This window comes from Nelumbo nucifera, chromosome 4 (genome assembly GCF_055504915.1).
Source record: "Nelumbo nucifera cultivar China Antique chromosome 4, China Antique-T2T, whole genome shotgun sequence".
Taxonomy (NCBI): domain Eukaryota; kingdom Viridiplantae; phylum Streptophyta; class Magnoliopsida; order Proteales; family Nelumbonaceae; genus Nelumbo; species Nelumbo nucifera.
This window is the reverse complement of record NC_142652.1, coordinates 88,808,565-88,830,224: the sequence shown is the minus strand read 5'-3', so window position 1 is coordinate 88,830,224 and position 21,660 is coordinate 88,808,565. Positions and strand designations below refer to the sequence as shown.

At 38.8% G+C, this 21,660-nt stretch overlaps 1 protein-coding gene and 1 long non-coding RNA gene across 2 annotated transcripts in view; one reads left to right on the top strand and one right to left on the bottom strand.

The window, feature by feature from the left end:
* LOC148800819 (uncharacterized) overlaps positions 1-10,937 on the top strand; it is a 17,866-nt gene extending 6,929 nt beyond the window's left edge. The window contains exon 2 of the long non-coding RNA XR_016085567.1: positions 4,884-10,937. This is a non-coding gene — a long non-coding RNA (uncharacterized LOC148800819). The remainder of the gene's footprint in view (positions 1-4,883) is intronic.
* PRXIIF (peroxiredoxin IIF) lies at positions 10,751-21,660 on the bottom strand. Its single transcript, XM_010279821.3, has 5 exons — positions 21,348-21,660; positions 21,183-21,212; positions 20,898-21,056; positions 11,475-11,569; positions 10,751-10,953 (listed from the first exon to the last, which is right to left on the bottom strand). The coding sequence occupies exons 1-5, from the start codon at positions 21,558-21,560 to the stop codon at positions 10,848-10,850; spliced, it is 603 nt and encodes a 200-aa protein (XP_010278123.1). The 5' UTR covers positions 21,561-21,660; the 3' UTR covers positions 10,751-10,847.

Genomic DNA, 21,660 nt, shown 5'->3' with positions numbered 1-21,660 from the left:
TCCCACAAAAAAAAAAAAAAAAAAAAAATCCACTCACCATCCTTTTAGCCAACAGAATAGTAAGACTAGGATTAAGCAAGGAATGATTAAATGGAAATTCATTTCTGGCTTTCCATACAAATCACATCAAAACAGCAAAATAGTTAGTCTCATGTTTGGATCAGACACACATCCGATGGGTATTTGGTATGGTGCCCATCTAGTTCTATCGTGCAGTATATTCCATATGCTTCAATCAGATACATCCTATGGGTCCTACCTGACCCCTTAGTAGAAATAAACGTAGGGCTTGGATGGTCTCCAAGGAGCTCCAGACAATGCCCAAATCCATTGGTTGAAATTCACTTGGTTATACTGATTTCTTAGATCTTGAGGGGTAGGGGTGTTCATGAAAAACCGAAAAACTGAACTGAACCGTAAAATGTGGTTAATTGAATTGATCAGTTCGATTTTGGTTTGGAATTTTTGAAAAATTGAAGAATCGGTTCGGTTTTCGGTTAACCTATAAAAAACCAATGGTTAACCAAATCGATCGGTATATATATTTATATGCATATTTTATATATATTTTTAATATATGTCACATATTTTCTATGTTATATAAATATATATTCATTATATATACATATATTATATTTATAATAATCTATTTATAAATATATTATATATTTTTAAAACATTTATAATATATATTATAAATATAAAAAAACAAAGAACCAAAGAACTTAACCGGTCAAAAACCAAAACCGACGGACCAGTTAACTGGTGGTACCGATTCAATTTCGATTTGGAGAAATAAAAAACCAGTGATATCGGTTCGGTTTGCAAAAATTGCCCATGATTCAATTAACCAAACCGTGGACACCCCTATTGAGGAGGTGTTATATAAGATGGATGAAAATTGATGGTGGGTGTGGACTGATTCAACCCATACCATTTTAGGTGCAGTGAAACAATTCACACTTAGAGGGGTTTTGTCGGTGTATTAAAATAATCTATACCACACTTTTTAATTTCATGCATCTTACATACAACTTATATTAACTGATATCATAAAAATTATAACCAATCAAGTGGTTTTTATCAAAATTCATGGGATTTTTAATTGGTTAATGCTCTTTTATTATCATACCTTTTCGGCATCACAAATTTTTGTAAAAAAACGATGAGAATAATAGATTCCAATCGAACAATCCCGATTCCTTGTGGACTTGTGATCGATCGAGTAGATAGAATTGGTCCAACTGCATTTAACATGTCTCCTGCTGAGAGGATGGGACTATAATTTAATTGTTTTGGAGGTGTTGAATGGTTTACTTGAGTCGAAAGGAACAGAGAAAATAAAGTAATAGAAGATAGAATAAGTAATCAGTTGAAATTAATGCCATAAAGAGGTTACAGAACTTAATTTTCATTTTACTTTAATTGACCTTTCTTTCATTAAATTGGTCTTTAAACAATCCAATCAAGACCTCTCCAAACTGTAGCAAAAGGGGGCAAATATAAGGCTTAGGGTGCAAGAAATAATAAAACCGAACCTGTTTGGCAGAAGCCATTAATACTGGTCCCAACTATTTGGGGCCTTGGGAGGAGTGGACAGGAAACACCGTGGCCTCCCGCAATTTTAGCAAAATAAGACTTAACTCAAACCCGCATTTTCAAGTTTATCAGTCCTTTTTTTGTTTTTTTTTTTAAATTTATTTTTTAATATTGCACCAATCAAGGTTCAAAATATCGATACGCCCGATACGCTGGTATGGGCGTATTGGGAAAATCGATACAGCTTTTGATGCTTTTTTTTTTCGCAACCAGTTCAGGGGGGCTGGTTTAAGGCTCCTCCACCCCCTGAACCAGTCAGACCCCCGATACACCCACTGTAAGGGCATATCGGAGGGGTCCCAGAATGATATGCATCGGTTGATACGGGCCAATACGTGTCAATACTTTGAACCTTAGCACCAACCAAACGAGCCCCCTAACATGTTTGTTTGATATTTAAAGCAAAAGAATGATAAAAATACTCTAATTTTTTGTGGGGTTGAAACCACTTCACCCCACTGTTCTTGAATTGAGAAATTGGTGTTTTGAGACATGTAACTATTTGGCGGTGTTCTGTGGCCTGTTTGTTGGTTGTATTTTGTGTTTCATTATTTTATTTTGCACTAATGAAATGGGGTTTTTGAGTTTTAGAATATGAGATGTTGGGGCATTCAAAAATGGGAAATTTATGGTTTAAAAAACTATAGATTTGTGGTTATAAAACCAAAAATCAAATCCCTTATACTTTTATATTTCAAAACCAGATATTGAAAAACAAATCCCTTGATTGAAATAAGAATTTTTACTAAATTCTTAGGTTTATATGTTTATTCAATCCAAATTTTCCTGTTTTTAGTTATCTTCAGCATTCAATGCTTGTTTTTAATTAAGTCACTCTTACAGATGACTCAAGTGATTAAGGTGGTGTTCGATTCCATGTTCATCTCGTGGAGGGACCGTTTCAATCCATGCCATGAGATGAACAAGGTGTTCGGCTGGTCATGGATGGGACCGGTCCACACTATATCATGGACCGGCCCTGTCCGCACTCCATATTATCAAGCAGGCATTTTCTTGTGGAGGTCTGTCCACGGTTTAACTTTAATATCTCACTTCACATGCTCCCTGGAAATCCTATCTCTGACTCAAAATGTAGATCAAATCTAGAACCAACCCTATCATAGGACTCAAAATGCAGATCAGATCTATGTAATAGGGTTAGGTTGGTTCTGGTCTATTGGGTTGGCTTGAACATTTTTTTATTGGTAACTTGAAATTTTCTTAATATGGGAAAAATAATGGTTTGCAATAGAATATTTCTATCTAGTGGGAAATTTTCTTGAAGTTTTAATATTTTTATCAATAAACTATTAATTAGTTTACTTAATTTTTTAATTTTTTATGTTTTTATCAATAAAATAATATTTTTAAATATTTAAAATATATTTTTTATTTTTTAATTATTTTATTATTGTTTTCATTAAAATTAATATTTATTGGTTAATATTAATTTATTGATGTCTTTCTTCAATATATTTATCATATAAAATACAAAAATTAGATATTTATGATTAAATATGTAGGTCATTCATAAAATGTATATGAGATACATGGAATCAAAAAGTGTAGTATAAACTCTACAAAATGTCATTGTGGGTGTGGAATGGACCAATCCACACATGTCCACAGTTCAGAACACCTGTGAACTATAATGTAGTGTAAATTGATCCCTACCACATAGGATAGTGTGGACCAATCCACACCCACCAATTTTTCATCCACGTTACAAAACACCCCCTAAATGAAGTCTTGATGCCTCGAGGTAATGATCTGGTCTCATATTATCTAATCACATAGTCAGATCTACAAAGATGTAACTTTAGCATTTATCATTCCATTACTTCTCATTTATGAGGGGTATTTAACCTACAAGGGTAACTTACTCTCAGCCATTTAGCTCTTTTGAAGGTTTTTATTTTATCAACCAATTCTGAACTATTCCCATGGCTCTCTTGCGTTGCTGTCAAGTTTGTCAGATTTACTCTTTAGTTGTCAACCAATTGGCTCTCTTTCGTATGGCTGAAGTTGATGAAATAAATTACTGATTGTTTTGTCTTTAAATGGATTAAATAATTAAATATTCAAGAGTGTGGCAATCAACCCAACTTCAGCTAAAGCCATTAAGTCGTTTAGTTCAGTCAATCGCTTCTGGGCCTTCTCATTCACTTGAGGGAGGTTGTTCTTGTGATATTCTCATTAGCAATATCATTCACAATGACTTCATATTTCTTCATCCTAACTTGTACATATTTTCTTCAAAAAGCAAACCAGATATCAAGGCAAATCAAACGGTTTCCCAGATAATTTATTCAATATGATTTTCTTGTAACTTCTGTCATCATCTTGCCAAAAATTAAAAAAAAAAAATAGTAATTTTAGAAGGTTGAATTCTGTATTCATCATAAATATAACTATGTTTTGCACGAGTTCGGCTTCAGTCAGGGCAAGGCTCGTTCAAGCAGCTTTTACTGCCTTGTATTGAAAATATCTGCTTGTATGCTTTATTTTCTTGGGGAGATACTCCCAATGCCAGATTGCAAAAGGCAGTTAGAATGGTGTAGGCACAGGTTTGCCCTGATAGAAGCCGATCTTGTTTTGTGCACATTGGAAACATATCCCATATCAGCTTTTGAATCCACATTGGCTCCCCATAGAGTGCATCCCACATGTGCCCTACATCACATCTCAGTGTGCATTGAGAATATCTCCCATGATTTTCAAAAGAGAGATGTTTCCAATACATGGTCGGGATGTGATGTGGGGCATGCTCCATGGGGAGCCTATGCGAATTCAATTGGAGGGGAGGGGGTCCCCGAGGTTACTCATTAACACCCTTCTTTTTTTTTTATGGGGCTACATAGAGATCACATCAGCGGCCCATGGGCACATCTCAACATGCATTAAGAACATCTTCCCAACACATGGTTGGAATGTGCTACAGGGCATTGTGGGGGCCTCCTGTGGGGCGCTGATGTGAACTTGGGCCTTGGAGCTATGGGTATTTTTTGGACAGAGAACACCTAATAAAGTTCTCACTTCTCACCATCAATAGACTTCTCCAAACTCTTCTTTTTTGCCATGGAAAATCCTAGTGAGCATATCTTATTTTTATGGTAATTTTGCCTTGGATTTAGTGCATTGATGCAATAGTAGAGTTCATACAAATACTTTTAACCTTGGTTGATTTCAACTGTGAAAAAAATACAATATTGCTGCCCATAACATAATTTTAGCCAAATGAGCTCCCTGGAATAACATTGACAAAATTTTGTTCCTTTCTGCAGAACAGAGCTGGAGCTCCAAAAAGAAAGGACAAAGAAGACAGGAAAATGCCCATCACCATTATTTTAGGGGAATCAGTTACATCCAATAGCCTGTTTGTTATTCCATTATCTAACCCAGTAGGGATGAAAAGCTTCACCAACCACTCCAACTTTTGACCACTTATTATATGAAGTTTTCAGCTTGATTAGATCAGTCTGGAAGGTCAAGAACAAAAAAAAAAATGCATAAGGGAATAACATAAAGTCCAAACAGAGTTCCCGAGGTTCAGGAGACCAACATCAGACTGGATCTGTTTTTGCCAAGCACATTCCATATAGGCCCATCCGAAGGTTGGTGAAGAACTGAAGAGGAAAGTGTGCCTCTTCTACCATTCAAACCAATCACTCTCAAATTTGGAAACTACAGACTAACAATGTTGAAAATGTGGCTTCACCAGAAGAGAACCGTACAAGTGATTATTGTCTCCTAGAAACCACTGATGTAGTTCCCACCTCTTTCTATTGTACTCGTATACAACTACTATGTGCTCCCCACCTCTTTCTCTTGTACTCGTATACAACTACTAGTTATTTACGTGTCAGTCCACAATTAGTTGTTAGTCTTTTATTAAGACTTTAATTGTTGTCTTTTATTAGGATTTTAATTTTGCCATGTAAGCAGTCTTATCCTTACTTCAGAATTAATATAAATAGAAAGAGGGGGCGGCAGATTAAGCATCATCTTTTCTAAAATCCTTCCTTCGAAATCTTCTTCTCTTCTTTTCTCTTCCTCTCATTCTCTCCTCTCATCCTCTTAATTTCCCATTGATTATACAGCACAGAGCTTAGGCTGTCAGTAGTCTCATACGACTACATGATATTAGAGCCAACCTAGGAAATCTTATGATAGTCTAACATGGCCGGTTGCATAAGAATTTCCTAGGGTTGGAAATTTTCCAACAAAAAAGGATCATCGGCTGAGTCTTGGAGATTGTTGGTGAAGCATCAGAGGATGACCAGCAATCAGAAAATCAGAAGGAAGAACCCTCAAGATTAGGGTTCAGACTTATCTTTGAAGGTTGCGGCCAGAGTTTTGCTGAAGTTCAAGATTCTAGTTTCTTGACTGTCGCCAATTCTAGGGCTGTAGTTAGTTTCAGCCTTGCACTCTAAGTTATACTTGGAAGGTTATCTTTTTTGGGTGGATTGCCGACCTAGAAGGATAAAGTAGGTTCGACTGATAGCAAATTCTGGGTGTAATTACCCAGTCTCAGTGATACAAAAGGCATTTGTTAATCTTTTCTTGACAAAGAATAGAGTTTAAGAGCCAAGGTGAAAACTATTTAGGGGTTGGTGGTGCTAGTAGCATACCTGAGAACAGTTTTCAGATTACCACTATAAAATTTGATGGGTCAAACTACCTAGAGTGGGCCCAATAAGCCATGATGGCTATTGGGGGTAGAGGAAAGCTAAGTTATTTACTGAGAGATGTCAAGGAACCAGCCAAGGAGGACTAAATATATACCAAATGGGTTCAAGAGAACTATTTGGTTATGACATGGCTGTGTAACTCCATGCAACCACATATCAGCCGAAATTATTTATGGGCAAAAGCAGCTAAAAAAATTTGGGATATCATGAAAGAAACCTACTACCAAATGGGTTCAGGATGTTGGAAGCTACACCCTCATCTAGTTCCCGCAAAACTCAGGAACAAAAAGGGGAATGCTAATACAGCTGTTACTACTGATTGTACAACCTCATCAGGCACAAGAGCAGCACCACTAGACACTCTAACTACTGCCCGAGCTGCCTTGACTCAGTTGGAAAAGGAGGTTGGTAATTCAGCATCATCATCTCAGCCAGTCACAACATTAGCTCCTCCCACCTCAGCATTTGCTCATTCAGGTACACGGGCATCAACTTATCATGCTTCAGCTCCAGGTAACACTGAACATTGCTGGGTAATAGACTCGGGTGCATCTAATCATATGACTAGTTTGCCTTCACTATTTACTACCTATCACTTATCCTCTGGTAAAGACAATGTGTCTATTGCTGATGGATCACTTGTTCCCATTTCTAGCAAGGGAGATGTCAAGTTGTCTAGTGCCATTTCCCTGTCTTCTGTTCTGCATGTTCCTAAACTTAGCACCAATTTACTTTCAATTAGCAGCATTACTAAAACCAGAATTGCTCAGTAACCTTTTTTCCTGATCGATGTGTTTTCCTGATGGATCACTTGTTCCCATTTCTAGCAAGGGAGATGTCAAGTTGTCTAGTGCCATTTCCCTGTCTTCTATTCTGCATGTTCCTAAACTTAGCACCAATTTACTTTCAATTAGCAGCATTACTAAAACCAGAATTGCTCAGTAACCTTTTTTCCTGATCGATGTGTTTTTCAGGACTTGGAGACAAGGAAGGTAATTGGGACTGGCCATGAGACAAATGGAATCTATTTGCTTGGAGAAAGTTCACAGTGGGATGGTAGTGAAGTTAGAGGATCTTTTGTTTCTCAGTCTATTAGTCAAGTCATGCTTTGGCATAACTGATTGGGTCATTTATCCTTTAGGTCTTTGAAAAGCTTGTTTCCTAGTTTATTTGAATCTATCCATATGTCCAATTTAAAGTGTGAAAGTTGTGAGCTTGCAAGGAGCATTGTAGAACAATATATTAATTAAGTAATAAGAGAAGTAGTGTTCCTTTTGACATTGTGCATTCCGATGTTTGGGGACCATATCACATCACTGCTATGGAGGGTACAAATACTTCTTGCTGTTTGTTGATGACTACACCCGGTTTTCTTGGGTCTACTTGATGCGTTCTCGAGATGAGGTCCCTACCCTAACTCAGACCTTTCATCAGATGATTTTAACCCAGTTTGGGATAAAAATCAAAATTTTCAGATCCGATAATGCGAGAGAATACTTTAAAACATCACTAGCCTCTTATTTTCTTGACCATGGGATTATCCATCAGACTACCTGCCCTCATACCCCTCAGTAGAATGGGGTGGCTGAGAGAAAGAATAGGCACATATTGGAAGTAGCTAGAAGTATCGTATTCAACTCTAATGTGCCTATACATTTCTGGGGAGATGCCATTCTCACAGTTGTGTATCACATCAACCGAATTCTTTCACGGGTTCTTGACATGAAACCCCCATTCACTCTTTTATATCCTGATAAATAGTTGTTTTCTATCCCTCTTAAAACCTTTGGTTGTACCTGCTTCGTGCAAACTCTTGGCCCCCACTGTTCCAAATTTGACCCTAAAGCTTCAAAATGTATTTTCTTTAGTTATGCACAAACTCAAAAGGGATACTGCTGCTACGAACCTGCTTCAGGAAAGAGATTTGTATCCATGGATGTTACTTTCTTTGAGTATGTACCTTATTGCTCTGGGGTTTCTTCTCAGGAGGAGAGTAGTGCGATTGGGGTTAATACATCAGAAGTCCCTTTACCTGCTCCATTGAGTGAAAAGGGGTGTAATGGGGGGGGGGGGGGGGGGGTTGTCAAAAATGTCGGGATTTGAGAGTTTATCACAGACGATGGAGGCAGGTTGATTTCGGTCATCAGCAATCTAGGCCAGCCCCAATTCCTTCTGAAGATCCAGATCCAGGTATTAAATCTCTTCCAGCTCCCATTACATATGAGCCTTCTGCTGTTGAGCCTTCTCCATCTTCTAAGCCCTCACTTCCATTGAATGACCTTGACCTTCCCATTGCAGTCCATAAAGGCAAACGACGTTACACCTCATCCACAGCCCACTGTATCTCACAATTCTTGTTCTATGATCACCTGTCTCCCTCTTACAAGTCCTTTCTTACATTAATTGATAATATTCCCATTCCCAAAACAATACAGGAAGCCCGGACCATTCCTGAGTGGAAAGATGCAATGAAGGTAGAAATGGATGCTCTTCTAAGAAACAATACCTGGGAACTAGTTGATCAACCCAAAGGGAAGAAACCAGTTGGATATAGATGGGTGTTTACTGTGAAACATAATGTTGATGGTTCCATTGAAAGATATAAGGCTCGGTTAGTTGCAAAGGGATTTATTCAGACTTATGGTATAGATTACTTGGATACTTTTGCATCAGTAGCAAAAATGACCACTATCAGAGTGTTATTATCTCTTGCAGCCAGTTATTCTTGGCCATTGTTCCAAATGGATGTTAAAAATGCCTTCTTCAATGGAGACTTGCAAGGAGAAGTGTACATGCAATTACCTCCTGGTTTTTATAGTACAGAGACAGGTAAGAAGGCTTATCGGTTGAATAAAGCTTTATATAGACTAAAACAGTCACCCAGAGCTTGGTTTGATAGATTCAAACAAGCCCTTGAAAAGTTTGGTTATGTACAGGCTCAATCAGATCACACTTTGTTTATTAAGAAAGTTAATACTTCCTTGGCTCTACTTGTTGTATATGTGGATGATATTGTAGTAACAGGGAGTGATAACAACGAAATTGAGTCTCTTAAGAAACTTCTCCATCAAGAATTTGAGGTAAAGGACTTGGGAGAGCTACGATATTTCTTGGGTATTGAAATAGCTCGGTCCAAGCATGGAATCTTTGTTTCTCAAAGTATGTCATTGATTTGTTAGAAGAAACAGGAAAAGTTGGGTGTTAAGCAAGTTGATACACCTATTGAACAGAATCACAAGATTAGTGCAGAAGGTGGAGGGCCTCTTGAAGATAAAACTATGTTCAAAAGATTAGTTGGTAAACTACTATATCTTTGTCTTATACGACTAGACATCAGCTATGCAGTCAGTGTTGTTAGTCAGTATATGTACTCTCCCAAAACTACCCACCTACTTGTTGTAAGAGGATATTGGCATATTTAAAGAGGTGCCCAGGCAGAGGTGTACCATTTAAGGATAATAATCACATGAAGATAGAAGTTTACACAGATGCAGATTGGGTCGGTTGTGTTGATGATAGAAGGTCTACATCTGGATATTGCGCCTTTGTAGGAGGTAACCTTGTTTCTTGGAGGAGTAAGAAACAAAATGTTGTTTCTCATTCCAGTGCTGAAGCTGAATATCGGTCCATGGAAAATGGTGTGGCTGAAATACTATGGTTGAAATCACTGTTTGATGAATTGGGTATTACCTATGAGAAACCTCTAATGTTGTACTGTGATAATCAGGCTGCTATTAATATAGCTCATAACCCGGTACAACATGACAGAACCAAGCACATTGAAGTCGATCGACATTTTATTAGGGAAAGAGTTGCATCTCAAGAAGTCTGTCTTCCATATATCAGCTCCAACATGCAGTTTGTTGATCTTCTCACCAAGGCAGTTTCAAAGAAGAAGTTAGAAGCAGATCTATGCAAGTTGGGAATGACAAACATCTATTCCCAACTTGAGGGGGAGTGTAGAAACCACTGATGTGGTCCCCACCTCTTTCTATTGTACTCATATACAACTACTATGTGGTCCCCACCTCTTTCTCTTGTACTCGTATACAACTACTAGTTATTTAAGTGTCAGTCCACAATTAGTTGTTAGTCTTTTATTAGGACTTTAATTGTTGTCTTTTATTAGGATTTTAATTTTGTCATGTATGCAGTCTTATCCTTCAGAATTAATATAAATAGAAAGAGGGGGGCGGCAAATTAAGCATCATCTTCTTTTCTGAAATCCTTCATTCGAAATCTTCTTCTCTTCTTTTCTCTTCCTCCTCTCATTCGAAACCTCTCATCCTCTTAATTTCCCATTGATTATACACGACAGCTTGGCTGTCAATAGTCTCATACGACTACAGTTTGAATTTTCCCAACAGAATAGGATTATTGATAAAAAAACAGATTCCACAAGACAAGCTAGGTTGTAGTTTTTTTTCCCAGAATATTTGTTCTCACTTCATTAACAAGTGCTGAAATTTGCAGTTCAATAACATATATGTCTCTTATTTTGGTGGAATGTGATAATTTTGGTCTGAAAACAAGACTACACATGGATCACATGTAACTTTATATCTGATCCAAAATTACCTCTGCACCTGAAACCTGGAATTCAGATGGAACTTTTTCTACATTCAGAACCTTGACCTTCCCATCTACCACATAGGCAGACCATCTGAACAATATCAACACAGGTAAGACTATCAAAACCAAAGAAAGAGGATGATGAGGCTTCAAGAAAAAATCTAAATATTTACCTACTCATCTATGACAGTGCAGAAACATGTATTTGGACATTGAGGCTCTGTTTGTTTGCAGTGCAAATCTAAATTGAATACAAATTTTGCACCCAGTTCAGTTTTGCATCCATTTATTTGTAACTATGATTTGCACTCTCTGATAAAAAAAAGTTGTACTTTTTGTCTTATTTGCATTCATTGGCACTGCAAATTCTTTGCATCTCAAAAACTGATAAAAAATTTGCACCAAATTAGACAACATAATTTTACTCTTCTCACAGACAAATTAGACAAAGTGAAATCTGAAACAAAAGCTAACCAGAATTTATACTGTGCCTATTTGCACTTCCGTGCATTTATACCAATGTAAATGAAATTTGCACTGCAAACAAACTGAGCCTGAGGGACAGAAATAGCAGAAATCAAGGACAAATGTGTAAAGATAATCAAGGCAAACCTTTGTGAACGAGGGCCAAGCAAAGCAGCAGAGAGATCTAACCCCAACTCCAAACTTTTGTGAAAGTTCCCATCAAAGTCACCATAAAATTCAATCTAGAAATGCACAACAAGTAATATTTATATAAGCTGCTATATTTGGACTAGACCCAGTGACAGAAGATAAATAAATAATTAAACTGGAGTTGCAATGTGGTAAGGATGCTGAGCAAGACAAAAGCCCATTTAAGTCAGTCAGGCCCGTCAAGAAGGTGTACACCAGAGGTCCAAGTAAGCAAGTTGAATACCTGTTGGTTGTAGGCAGTTGTAACAAAATTAACAAAATGTTAAGGCTGTATATAAAGAGGAGAAACAGGAATAAGAAATCAAAGTTTTCCCTTCGAATTTGCTCTCTCTCTCTCTCTGAAGGTAGAGTCTCCCTCGAAGTTAGACTCCTGCGGTGAGAAGGAACTCACCAATTCTGGTATCAGAGCTCACAAGAAAGATCAAGATGACTAACTCCCAATCTGCCTCCATAGAAGACCAAGTTGATCTGATTGAAGTGGATCTGCATAAGTTCACCAGCGAATTCAGGGACATCAAGGAATCCCTTGCAATCTTGATTGCATGAAGTGAAAAATCCAACACTACAACAAATTTTAAAGAAGTAGAGGCAGAGGACTCCAGCCAAGGTAGCGCAAGAAGAAATGGCGGAAGCTACTCTTGAGTCTCGAGTCAGCAGGATAGACTTTCCCATCTTCAGTGGCCTTGTCTTGGATTATCGAGCAGAGAAATATTTTGAACTACAAGAAACCGCCAGACACTAGCCATGGTTTCAATCTAATTGGAAGGAGAAGCGAACAACTGGTTTTAGTGGTACAAAAGATCACATCCTCAACTGACGTGAAACGACTTCATAGAGGCTCTCGGCATCAGATTCAAGCCATCCTACTTTGAAGATTTCAATGAAGCATTGGCCAAGATTCATCAAGTAGGGACAATATGAGAATATCAGGTGGAATTTGAACGGCTGGCGACAAGGGTACAGGGTTGGCCAAAGCAAGCCCTCATCAACTACTTTGTTAGAGGTCTCCAAGATGATATTCGAATGGAAGTCAAAGCCATGCAGCCAAATACGATAGCCACAGCAGTTGATTTAGCTAGACTCCATGAAGAACGAATCAACAGACTGAAAATTGACCATTGGGACCCATCCTGAAGACACCATCGTATCTGAAAGGACATTCCATGCCACAACAAGCCCATGTTATTCCATCAAAAAGACTATCCTAGGTGAAGATGCAAGATCGATGAGAGAAAGGCCTCTATTTTAATTGCGAGGAAAAATTCTCCCCCGGTCATCAACTCATTGCTGCAAGAAACAACAAGCATTCTTGCCACAAACCGACTATAACGAATGGGAAGAACTTGTTGAGAACATAGGCAAATCAAAACAAGAAATCAAACCCAGTGAACCAGCTATCTCTCTGCAAGCCCTTACAAGTATGCATTCGACCAGAACAATGAGGGTGGTGGGTCAGATTCGAGGCCAACGTGTCTCGGTGCTCATCGATAGTGGAAGAACTCTAAATTTTGTAACACTGGTGCTCACCAAACAATTGGAGTTACCCGTGCAACCACTGCTCCATTCTCTGTACATAGCAAATGGGGGAGGTATACGGTGCAAGGGGGTTTGTTTCAAGGTGGCATTGCTCATTCAAGGATGTGGATTTAAGGTGGACCTTCATCCGTTGGACTTCTATGGATCGAACATCGTATTGGGAATCCATTGGTTAAGCGAATTGGGCCCAGTGACACATGATTTGGCCAAGCTCACCATGGATTTCATCCAAAATGGGAAGCCATGCCACATCAAAGGGATAGGGCCGAACACAATCCAACTGAGTTGTCTACAAACCTTACTTAAGGACTGTCAATCAACAACAAGTACCACTCTTATGAGTCTAGGCCTTAGCAACTTAGGCCCGACTCTCTCAAATGGGGGGACTTCAAAAGCCTCAGAAGCCCAAGAGACTGAACTTCAATCGTTGTTGCAAGACTACTCAAACATCTTTCAAGAACTGACAGCGTTGTTGACATCTAGAGAACAAGATCATCGGATTTCGATACAACCGGGAGTATCACCAGCAAACGTATGGCCTTATAAGTATCCGCACTGGTCATAAGACAAAAATCGAGATGGTGAAGGAACTACGAGACAAAGGTATGATCCAACTCAGTACCAGTCCCTATTTGGCCCCCGTACTTTTAATTAAAAAGAAAGATGGAACTTGGCGTTTCTATATAGATTACCGTGCATTAAATAAAATCATTTTGAACACATGATGAGCTCGGGCTGGCCACTCATTTTTCCAAGCTGAAGTTAAGAGCAGGGTATCACTAGATTAGAGTGCACCCCCATGATGTCTATAAGACAGCATTTTGAACACATGAGGGCCATTATGAAATATGAATTTTTGGTGATGCCATTTGGCCTCACTAATGCACCCTCTACGTTCCAATCACTAATGGATGAAATTGTCCAGCCATTCTTACAGCAATTTATATTGGTGTTTGACAACACTCGCAAAGATTGGACTTCTCACATGCAGCACTTACGTACTAGCTGTATGCCAAAATGCCCAAATGTGATTTTGGAAAGAAACAGAGTCCTTATCTTGGGCATATCGTCTCAGCTGGTATAGTAAAAGTAGACCCGAAAAAGGTTCGATGCATTCTGGAATGGCCCCAACCCACTTAAGTTAAGAATCTCCAGGGTTTCTTGGCCTTGCAGGATATTATCGCCGCTTTATGCAGAATTATGGGACTCTGGCAGTCTGGCTGCTCCCTAACACATTAACTAAAGAAGAACGGTTTTGAGTGGTCTAAAGTAGCTGAGTCCGCCTTTACTACATTGAAGCAGGTTCTCACTATACCTCCGGTGTTAACATTACTGGACTTTTCTAAAGAATTTGTGGTGGAATCAGATGTGTCAGGCACGATGATAGGAGCTGTTTTACTACAGGAAGGAAAATCAGTAGCTTACTTCAGCAAAGCCATCCCAAAACAAGCCCAAGGAAAATCAACATACGAGAAAGAATTGATGGTTGTGGCCCTTGCAGTCCAGAAGTAGAGGGTATTTACTGGGCCGCCATTTTACTATCCACATAGATCACAAATGTTTAAAACATTTGATGAAACAACCGGACCTATCAGATGTTCAACAAAAATGGTGGTACAAACTTCTAGGTTTTGATTTCACAATTGAATGCAAACCAAGTCCCACCAACGTGATTGCTGATGCACTCTCATGACAGCATGAATTGGGCCAATTATCAGTGTCTCAACCCATTTACCCCTTGGCGGGTCAGCTGAAAGAAGAAGCCTTTCAAGATGAACACCTTACTAAAATACAGAATGAGCTGGTGCAAGGCAAGGGCCATCTACCTGGATATTCAGTTTTCAATGGCATCCTAATGTTCAAGGGGAGAATGGTTATTCCAGTGTAGTCAGCTCACATCCCAGCCCTCCTGGAATTGTTCCATGCCTCTCCAGAAGATGGTCATTCAGGAGTCTTGTGCACTCAAAAAGGATGGCTTCACATTTCTATTGGGTAGGCATGAAAAAGCACATACATACTTTTGTATCCCACTGCTCCACATGCCAAAGACACAAGTATGATACCCAAACACCAGCTGGATTACTTCAGCCTATCCCACTTCCTGATCAAGTCTGGGAGGAAATCACGATGGATTTCATCATAGGCCTTCCGGCTTCATCAAGCAAGACAGTCATTGTAGTCTTTGTGGACAGACTCTCTAAATAAGCCCACTTTGCACCACTGGCCCACCCATATACAGCGGCACAAGTGGCCAAGCTTTTATTCAGGAAGTCTCACAGCTTCATGGGACACCAAGAGCTATCATTTCAAGTCATGATGCAGCCTTCATGAGCAAATTCTGGTCTGAATATTTCAAGGCCCAAGGAACCAAGCTACATTGCTCAACCAGCTACCATCCACAAACAGATGGCCAATCCGAGGTGGTTAATCGTACACTAGAAACTAATCTACGAGGTTTTACAAGTGATTACCGCCAGGCATGGCTCAAATGGTTACCATGGGCCGAGTATTGGTACAACATCTCGTACCACAATTCACTACAAGCAACCCTATTCAAAGCTCTCTATGGATGAAACTGCCATCCTTAATACCCTATGAAAAAGGCTCAACTGCAGTGGCAGAAGTGGATGAGTATCTAACCCAGAGAGATGCTGTCCTTGGGGACCTTAAAACCAATCTTTTACAGGCCCAACAACAATGAAAAAACACTATGACAAGAAGCAACGGAATGTCTCTTATGAACCAGGAGACTAGGTCTATCTAAAACTTCGGCCATATAGACAGAGTATCCTGGCAAAAAGAATCTCCCAGAAGCTGGCTCTGTGATTCTATGGATCATTTCAAATCCTTGAAAAGGTGGGTAAGGTTGCCTATAAGCTAGACCTGCCAACATCATCCAAGTTACACCCCACCATCCATGTTTCTCTGCTGAAGAAACACCTAGGGCCAAAGGCTCCTGTTTCACCAACACGACCAGAATTCTCAGAAGAGGGAACCTTGATGCCAGAACTAGCTGAAATCGTGGACTTCAGAATCACCAAGAAGGGTAAGGCCACAATTCAACAAGCCCTGGTTGTTTGGAAGCATCTCCCAACTGAACATGCCACATGGGAGGACTACCACACTATCTTGCGCCAGTTCAGTCATCTCAACCTTGGGGACAAGGTTGCTCTCATGGGGGATGGAATTGGTAAGGATGCTGAGCAAGACAAAAGCCCATTTAAGTCAGTCAGGACCATCAAGAAGGTGTACAGATCACCTCTGTCTTCACTGTTCGGTTTCCTCCTTGGTGTGGGAACATTTCCTGAAATCAATGGACATCAACTGGGTTATGCCAAGGTCGGTCAAGGAGTTGCTGTGCTGTTGGAACGTTAAAGGCCTAAGCAAGAAAGGAAAATTAGTGTGGAAGACCATTCCTGCAGCTGTCTTGTGGTTCATTTGGACTGAAAGGAACAATAAAATTTTTTGTAATAGAGCTAAAGTCCTGAAGAGTTAGTGCAGAGAGCTGTGGGCAAGCTGTTCTCTTGGGTGTCTGTGACTGAGGAGTTTAGACACCTTAACTTGTCTCTCTTGTTTCGGTCTCACTCTTGGTGATCTGTAACATGTCTTGTTGTCAGGCTGTCATTTTGACCTGGGTATTGTTGTATTTTCTCCTTTCTGTTTGAATCAATTTACCTTACCTTTTCAAGGTGTACACCAGAGGTCCACATAAGCAAGTTCAATACCTGTTGGTTGTAGGCAGTTGTAACAAAATTAACCAAATGTAAAGGCTGTATATAAAAAGGAGAAACAGCAATAAGAAATCAGAGTTTTCCCTTCAAAATTGCTGCCCCTCTCTGAAGGTAGAATCTCCCTCAAAGTTAAGACTCCTAGGGTGAGCAGGAACTTTTTTTTTTATTGGAAGGGTGAGCAGGAACTCACCATAATGATATTGACATCATCATCATCCAAGCCTTATCCCAACCATATGGGGTCAGCTACATGAATCCTACTTCACCATTCCATTTTGTTTAATGTCATACACATTATTAAATTCTTAGTGCTTAAATCATTTCTTATTACTTCAACCCATGTCCTTTTTTGTCTACCCCTACCCCTTCTAGCCCCTTCAACTTGCAACGGATCACTTCTTACAGGTACTTCCAAAGGTCTTCTATGGACATAACCAAACCATCTTAGTCTACTTTCTCTCATTTTCGAATGACCCTATACTTTCTAATTTTTCCACTCATCCATCTCAGCATGCACATTTCTGCCACACTCATTTCTTGGACATATTGTTTCTTTGCTGCCCAAGACTCTATTCCATATAACATATCTGGCCTTACAACTGTTTTATAGAATTTTCCTTTTGTTAAATCTGTTAATATCTATGTAATATGTGTCACAGGGACACTATAGTCTTTTGTATTCTTATTATTAAGTCATGTGACCCTAATATAAATAGAAGAGCTGGTGCCACCAACATGACTTTTGACTCTCTAACCTTCATTTCTCCCTTCCTCTCTTCTCCTCTCTCTTCTTTCTTCCTTCTTTCTCCTTTTCTCTTTATTTCTTACTTTCATCAAGACAACGCCTTTTTCATCTAAAAATTGCCATCATTATGCAGATAATAATTGAAGAAGTCAGAGGAGATATTGAGAGAAATTCCCACAACACAAATCACTAAACAGAAACCTCATTTATCAACTCAACGTCTCAACCCTAAAGATACCAACTACAAAGACTTTCTTTTTACTAAAACTCCTAAAACAATTCAACAACCCATTAGGCTATTACTAATCCTACCACAAAGACTTTGTTTCCCATTCTTCCTCCTTACTTTTCTTATTATTTTTCAAATAGAATTTTAGAAAATTGACAATTGAAACAAAAATTGAATTAGAATTTATTCCTTACTTTTGTGGCTTGTGTAAAATCTCAGGCTAACAAGCATGAGAAGATGGATTTGAGTTTGAGAGCATCCACTTTGTGCAAAAAACTGCTGAAGGATAGGTCCATATCCAGTCCAGCCCTCCCAGGACACTAGATACCCAGGACCAAGATTGGGTAGTGGTCCTTAATTTGTTCCTTTACTTCAGTTAATCATAAGTTTGTATTATTACTAACTAGTAGAAAGAATATGCAGCTGCACATTGATGGATCCAAAGTTGTGGAAACTGGAAACATGTCTTCATTGAAAACAACAGTGTTGTATTTTCATAAAGAAATGGTGACAACATGAAGCCACTTGCCAAGGCAAGTTTTGGCACATAGAGTAAAAATGGTTGTGTTTAAGCACAAAATAAGGGAAAAAAAAAAGACATGCAGCTATGATATACTATTAGTTAATTACATATTTATTAATGTTTCTTATTGGTGGATGACATATGCTTTTATCAATAACTGTGAATTTTATTAAAATAGAACATGTAAATAGTGCATACAAGGTTATAATGCAGTACATGAGAGATAAACCCTCTTATCTCTTGCCAAAGGATCTTTCTTTTTCTTACAACTGAACCCAAAAGATTTGATCTCTCCCCACCCCTTCTTTAGCTAAGGTATCTGGCAATGCATTATCACTTCTTTTGACCCATTTTAGCCTCAATTTCATGTCTTTTTTCCAGCCATCTGAATTTCTCTCTCATTGCTGTAACTCCACATCTTTGCCTCCTCATTTTGTTACTAGTAGTCCACTACCAATTTAGAGTCTCCTTAGATGGCTATCTTTTTTATATTCAAATTCCTTGCCCTTTGTACTTCCTTCAGTGTAGCCATAACTTCAGCCCTTAGAAAATCATCCACTCCAAGTGGGCTTGAGCATAAAGCAATTATTTGGCTCTCAATATCCCTAAGCATTGTTCCTATTCCTGACATTCCCAGATTCCCCAAGCTGCTTCCTTCAAAATTGGGCTTAATGAATCCTCTTTCCAGTGGAGACCAATAAGGATTGCTGACAATCTTTTTTGTGGATAATCAGCCACTTCCTTCCACTTTTTAAGGATGTCATCTATTGAAACGTTTGAGAAGGTTTCCAAATATTTCAGCCAACACACTACTCTAACCATAATGATTTCAACTATGGCTTCTTTGCTCCTTTCCTTTTCCACAAAAATTCTTGAGTTCCTTTCTTCTCAAATTGTCCAACTTATTGCCACCGTTGTGCATCTCTATTTGATTCTTCCCCCTTTTCTTTGGCCAAGCAAATGTTGTTGGAGAAAACAAGCTTGGCACATTAGCCAAAGGATTCCACCTACACCCAAACAAAGAGAAGAACTACTCCCAAATGTTGATTACATGGTTTCATTTATCAGCTTGGCTAACTATAATGTTTTACTCTTTTTATTTATTATTTATTTAAAAGAATCCATGCTAATGAGGTGTAGGCATCATTCTTTAGGAGATTGAAACACTATAACTCATGCCTTAACTATTTAAACCACTACTTCAGACTAATTAAACACATCCTTACAACAAAAATGGAACCAAAAGTAACCTCAAAGGCATAATTCCACTAATCTGGGAATTTGCCAATGTTCTTCATTGGATATTGTACTAGTAGCTCTCCTTTGGGGAATGATCCAAATCCCTGTTATAGTTTACCTGTGCTCAAATTTAGAATATGAGATCACATTGGCTTCATTGTTATGTTTGTTGTTTCCAAGATTTTCCCGAGGATTCCACAATGGATCATATTCTTCTAGGTTGAACCTGGCATGTCAGGGTGAAGGTTGGATCACAGTTAGGAATGAGAAATATGAACCCAACTTAACTTCAGGTTAGGTTAGGGTTGAGGCTTTGGGCAACTGGACCCAACCTGAGCCTAAGAATAAGCTATATTAGCATCGGGGAAAAGGAATTCCTTCGTTTTCACAGATAGGAAAAGGAAGGCTTGGAATGGACAAGGGTGTTTTGGGCCTCATGGTAGATTCAAATGGAAAAAAATATTAAAAGGAAGGCAATGTTTTAAAAGCGAGAAACACGATTAAAATGCAAAGGGTTCCTAGAGACTAGAGTACCAAGAGCAAGGCACATGGTGAGGTATGCATTTGAATAAAAATGAGATGCCACTTTTGGAAAATAATAAAAGAATTTTAATATGCAAGAATATGCAAATGTACATTCTAAAAGAAATAAAATATTTCAAAAAATAAAAACTAGAAGCTCAATTCGTTAGTGTATCTTGTTATTAACACAAAGTTTGTAACCTCGTACATAGTCATATATAGGCTAAACTGTTTAAACCCTCAACATCATAGCTTCGCCTACAAAATAGTAAATTAACTATTCAATATCACATTGAATGCTAATTAATAGAAATATGGTAAGGAGACAGGTACAATGCACCTGGGGTCAGGTGAGGTACCGTCTATGAGCCAAGGCGTGGCCGATGCACACCTTTAAAAGATTGCAGCACATTTGGATAAATGTGAGTAACAAAGCTCCACATAGGAAATGGAAAGGGCTCAAAATCAAGATGGATGAGGTGAGTTGGATGCATAAATCTCAACGAAGTGGATGAGAGAAGGTGTAAAGGGGAAAAAAAATATTCTCTTTTTCTCCTCGCAGAAGGACTAGCAGAAGAAAGAAAACCAAAAAAAAAAAATCATTACCAAGATGAGAATGAGGGGAAATTGAGGAGAATCTTGATGGGGAGGGAGGGAGGGTGGGAGAGAGAGTTGTTTCCACTCAGGGGTGAGAAGTTATGTGAAAACAAAAACATTGGACAGTTTAGAAAATAAACAGTTCAAAATTGAGACAGTGACATGATGAATTTATGAACAAAGAGGGTGAGGAGATACCAAGAGACATAAAGAGTGAAAGGATAATAGAATGACTTACAGCATCTTTGGCTTGAAGCTTCTCTGCCCATCCATTCAGAACATAAGGGTCATTGACAGCAACACAAATTACAGAGTCAATCCCCTTTGCTTTGAACTTATCGATGTTGTTCTTGTAACTGGGAACATGCTGTGCAGAACAAACTCCGGTGAAAGCGCCCTGAAAAAAAAAAAAGAAAAGATAAGAAAAAAAAACACCAACAGGAGTCGCAAGGCATAAGGATAAGCAACAAGTGCGAGAAACCATAGTAAAATTCATAAAGAAAAAGAAGGAGAATGAACTTACAGGAAGCCCAAAGATGACGACTTTCTTGTCCTAAACATAAGATCACAAACCCAACAAACGAATAAAAAATTAGAAATTGAGAAATGAACAAAGAAAATGGGTTTCGTATTAGTCAATTCTCGCCCATTTTGCTTTGAGAAAGAGAAAAAAGAATGCAGAGGCGACCTTGAAGATATCTTTAAGAGGTGTTGTAGAGAACTTAGAGGAGACACCCTCGTCCCAGGATCGAGCCTTCTGAAGCGAAACACCAGGAGCTGCAGAGACGATATCAGTACCGACTGAAACCGACGCGAATGCCCTGGAAACAGCAATTCGAAGACCACCCACAATCGATTTCATTGAGAAGCAGTTGGATCGCTTTAACATTGCAGACGCCATCGCTACTCTGACGACCGTGTTCTGAACTTCTTACCCCCACCCCACTCACTCCCACCGTCTCCCCACTCTCGAATTATTTCTCCTACTAGTAGTATTGTAG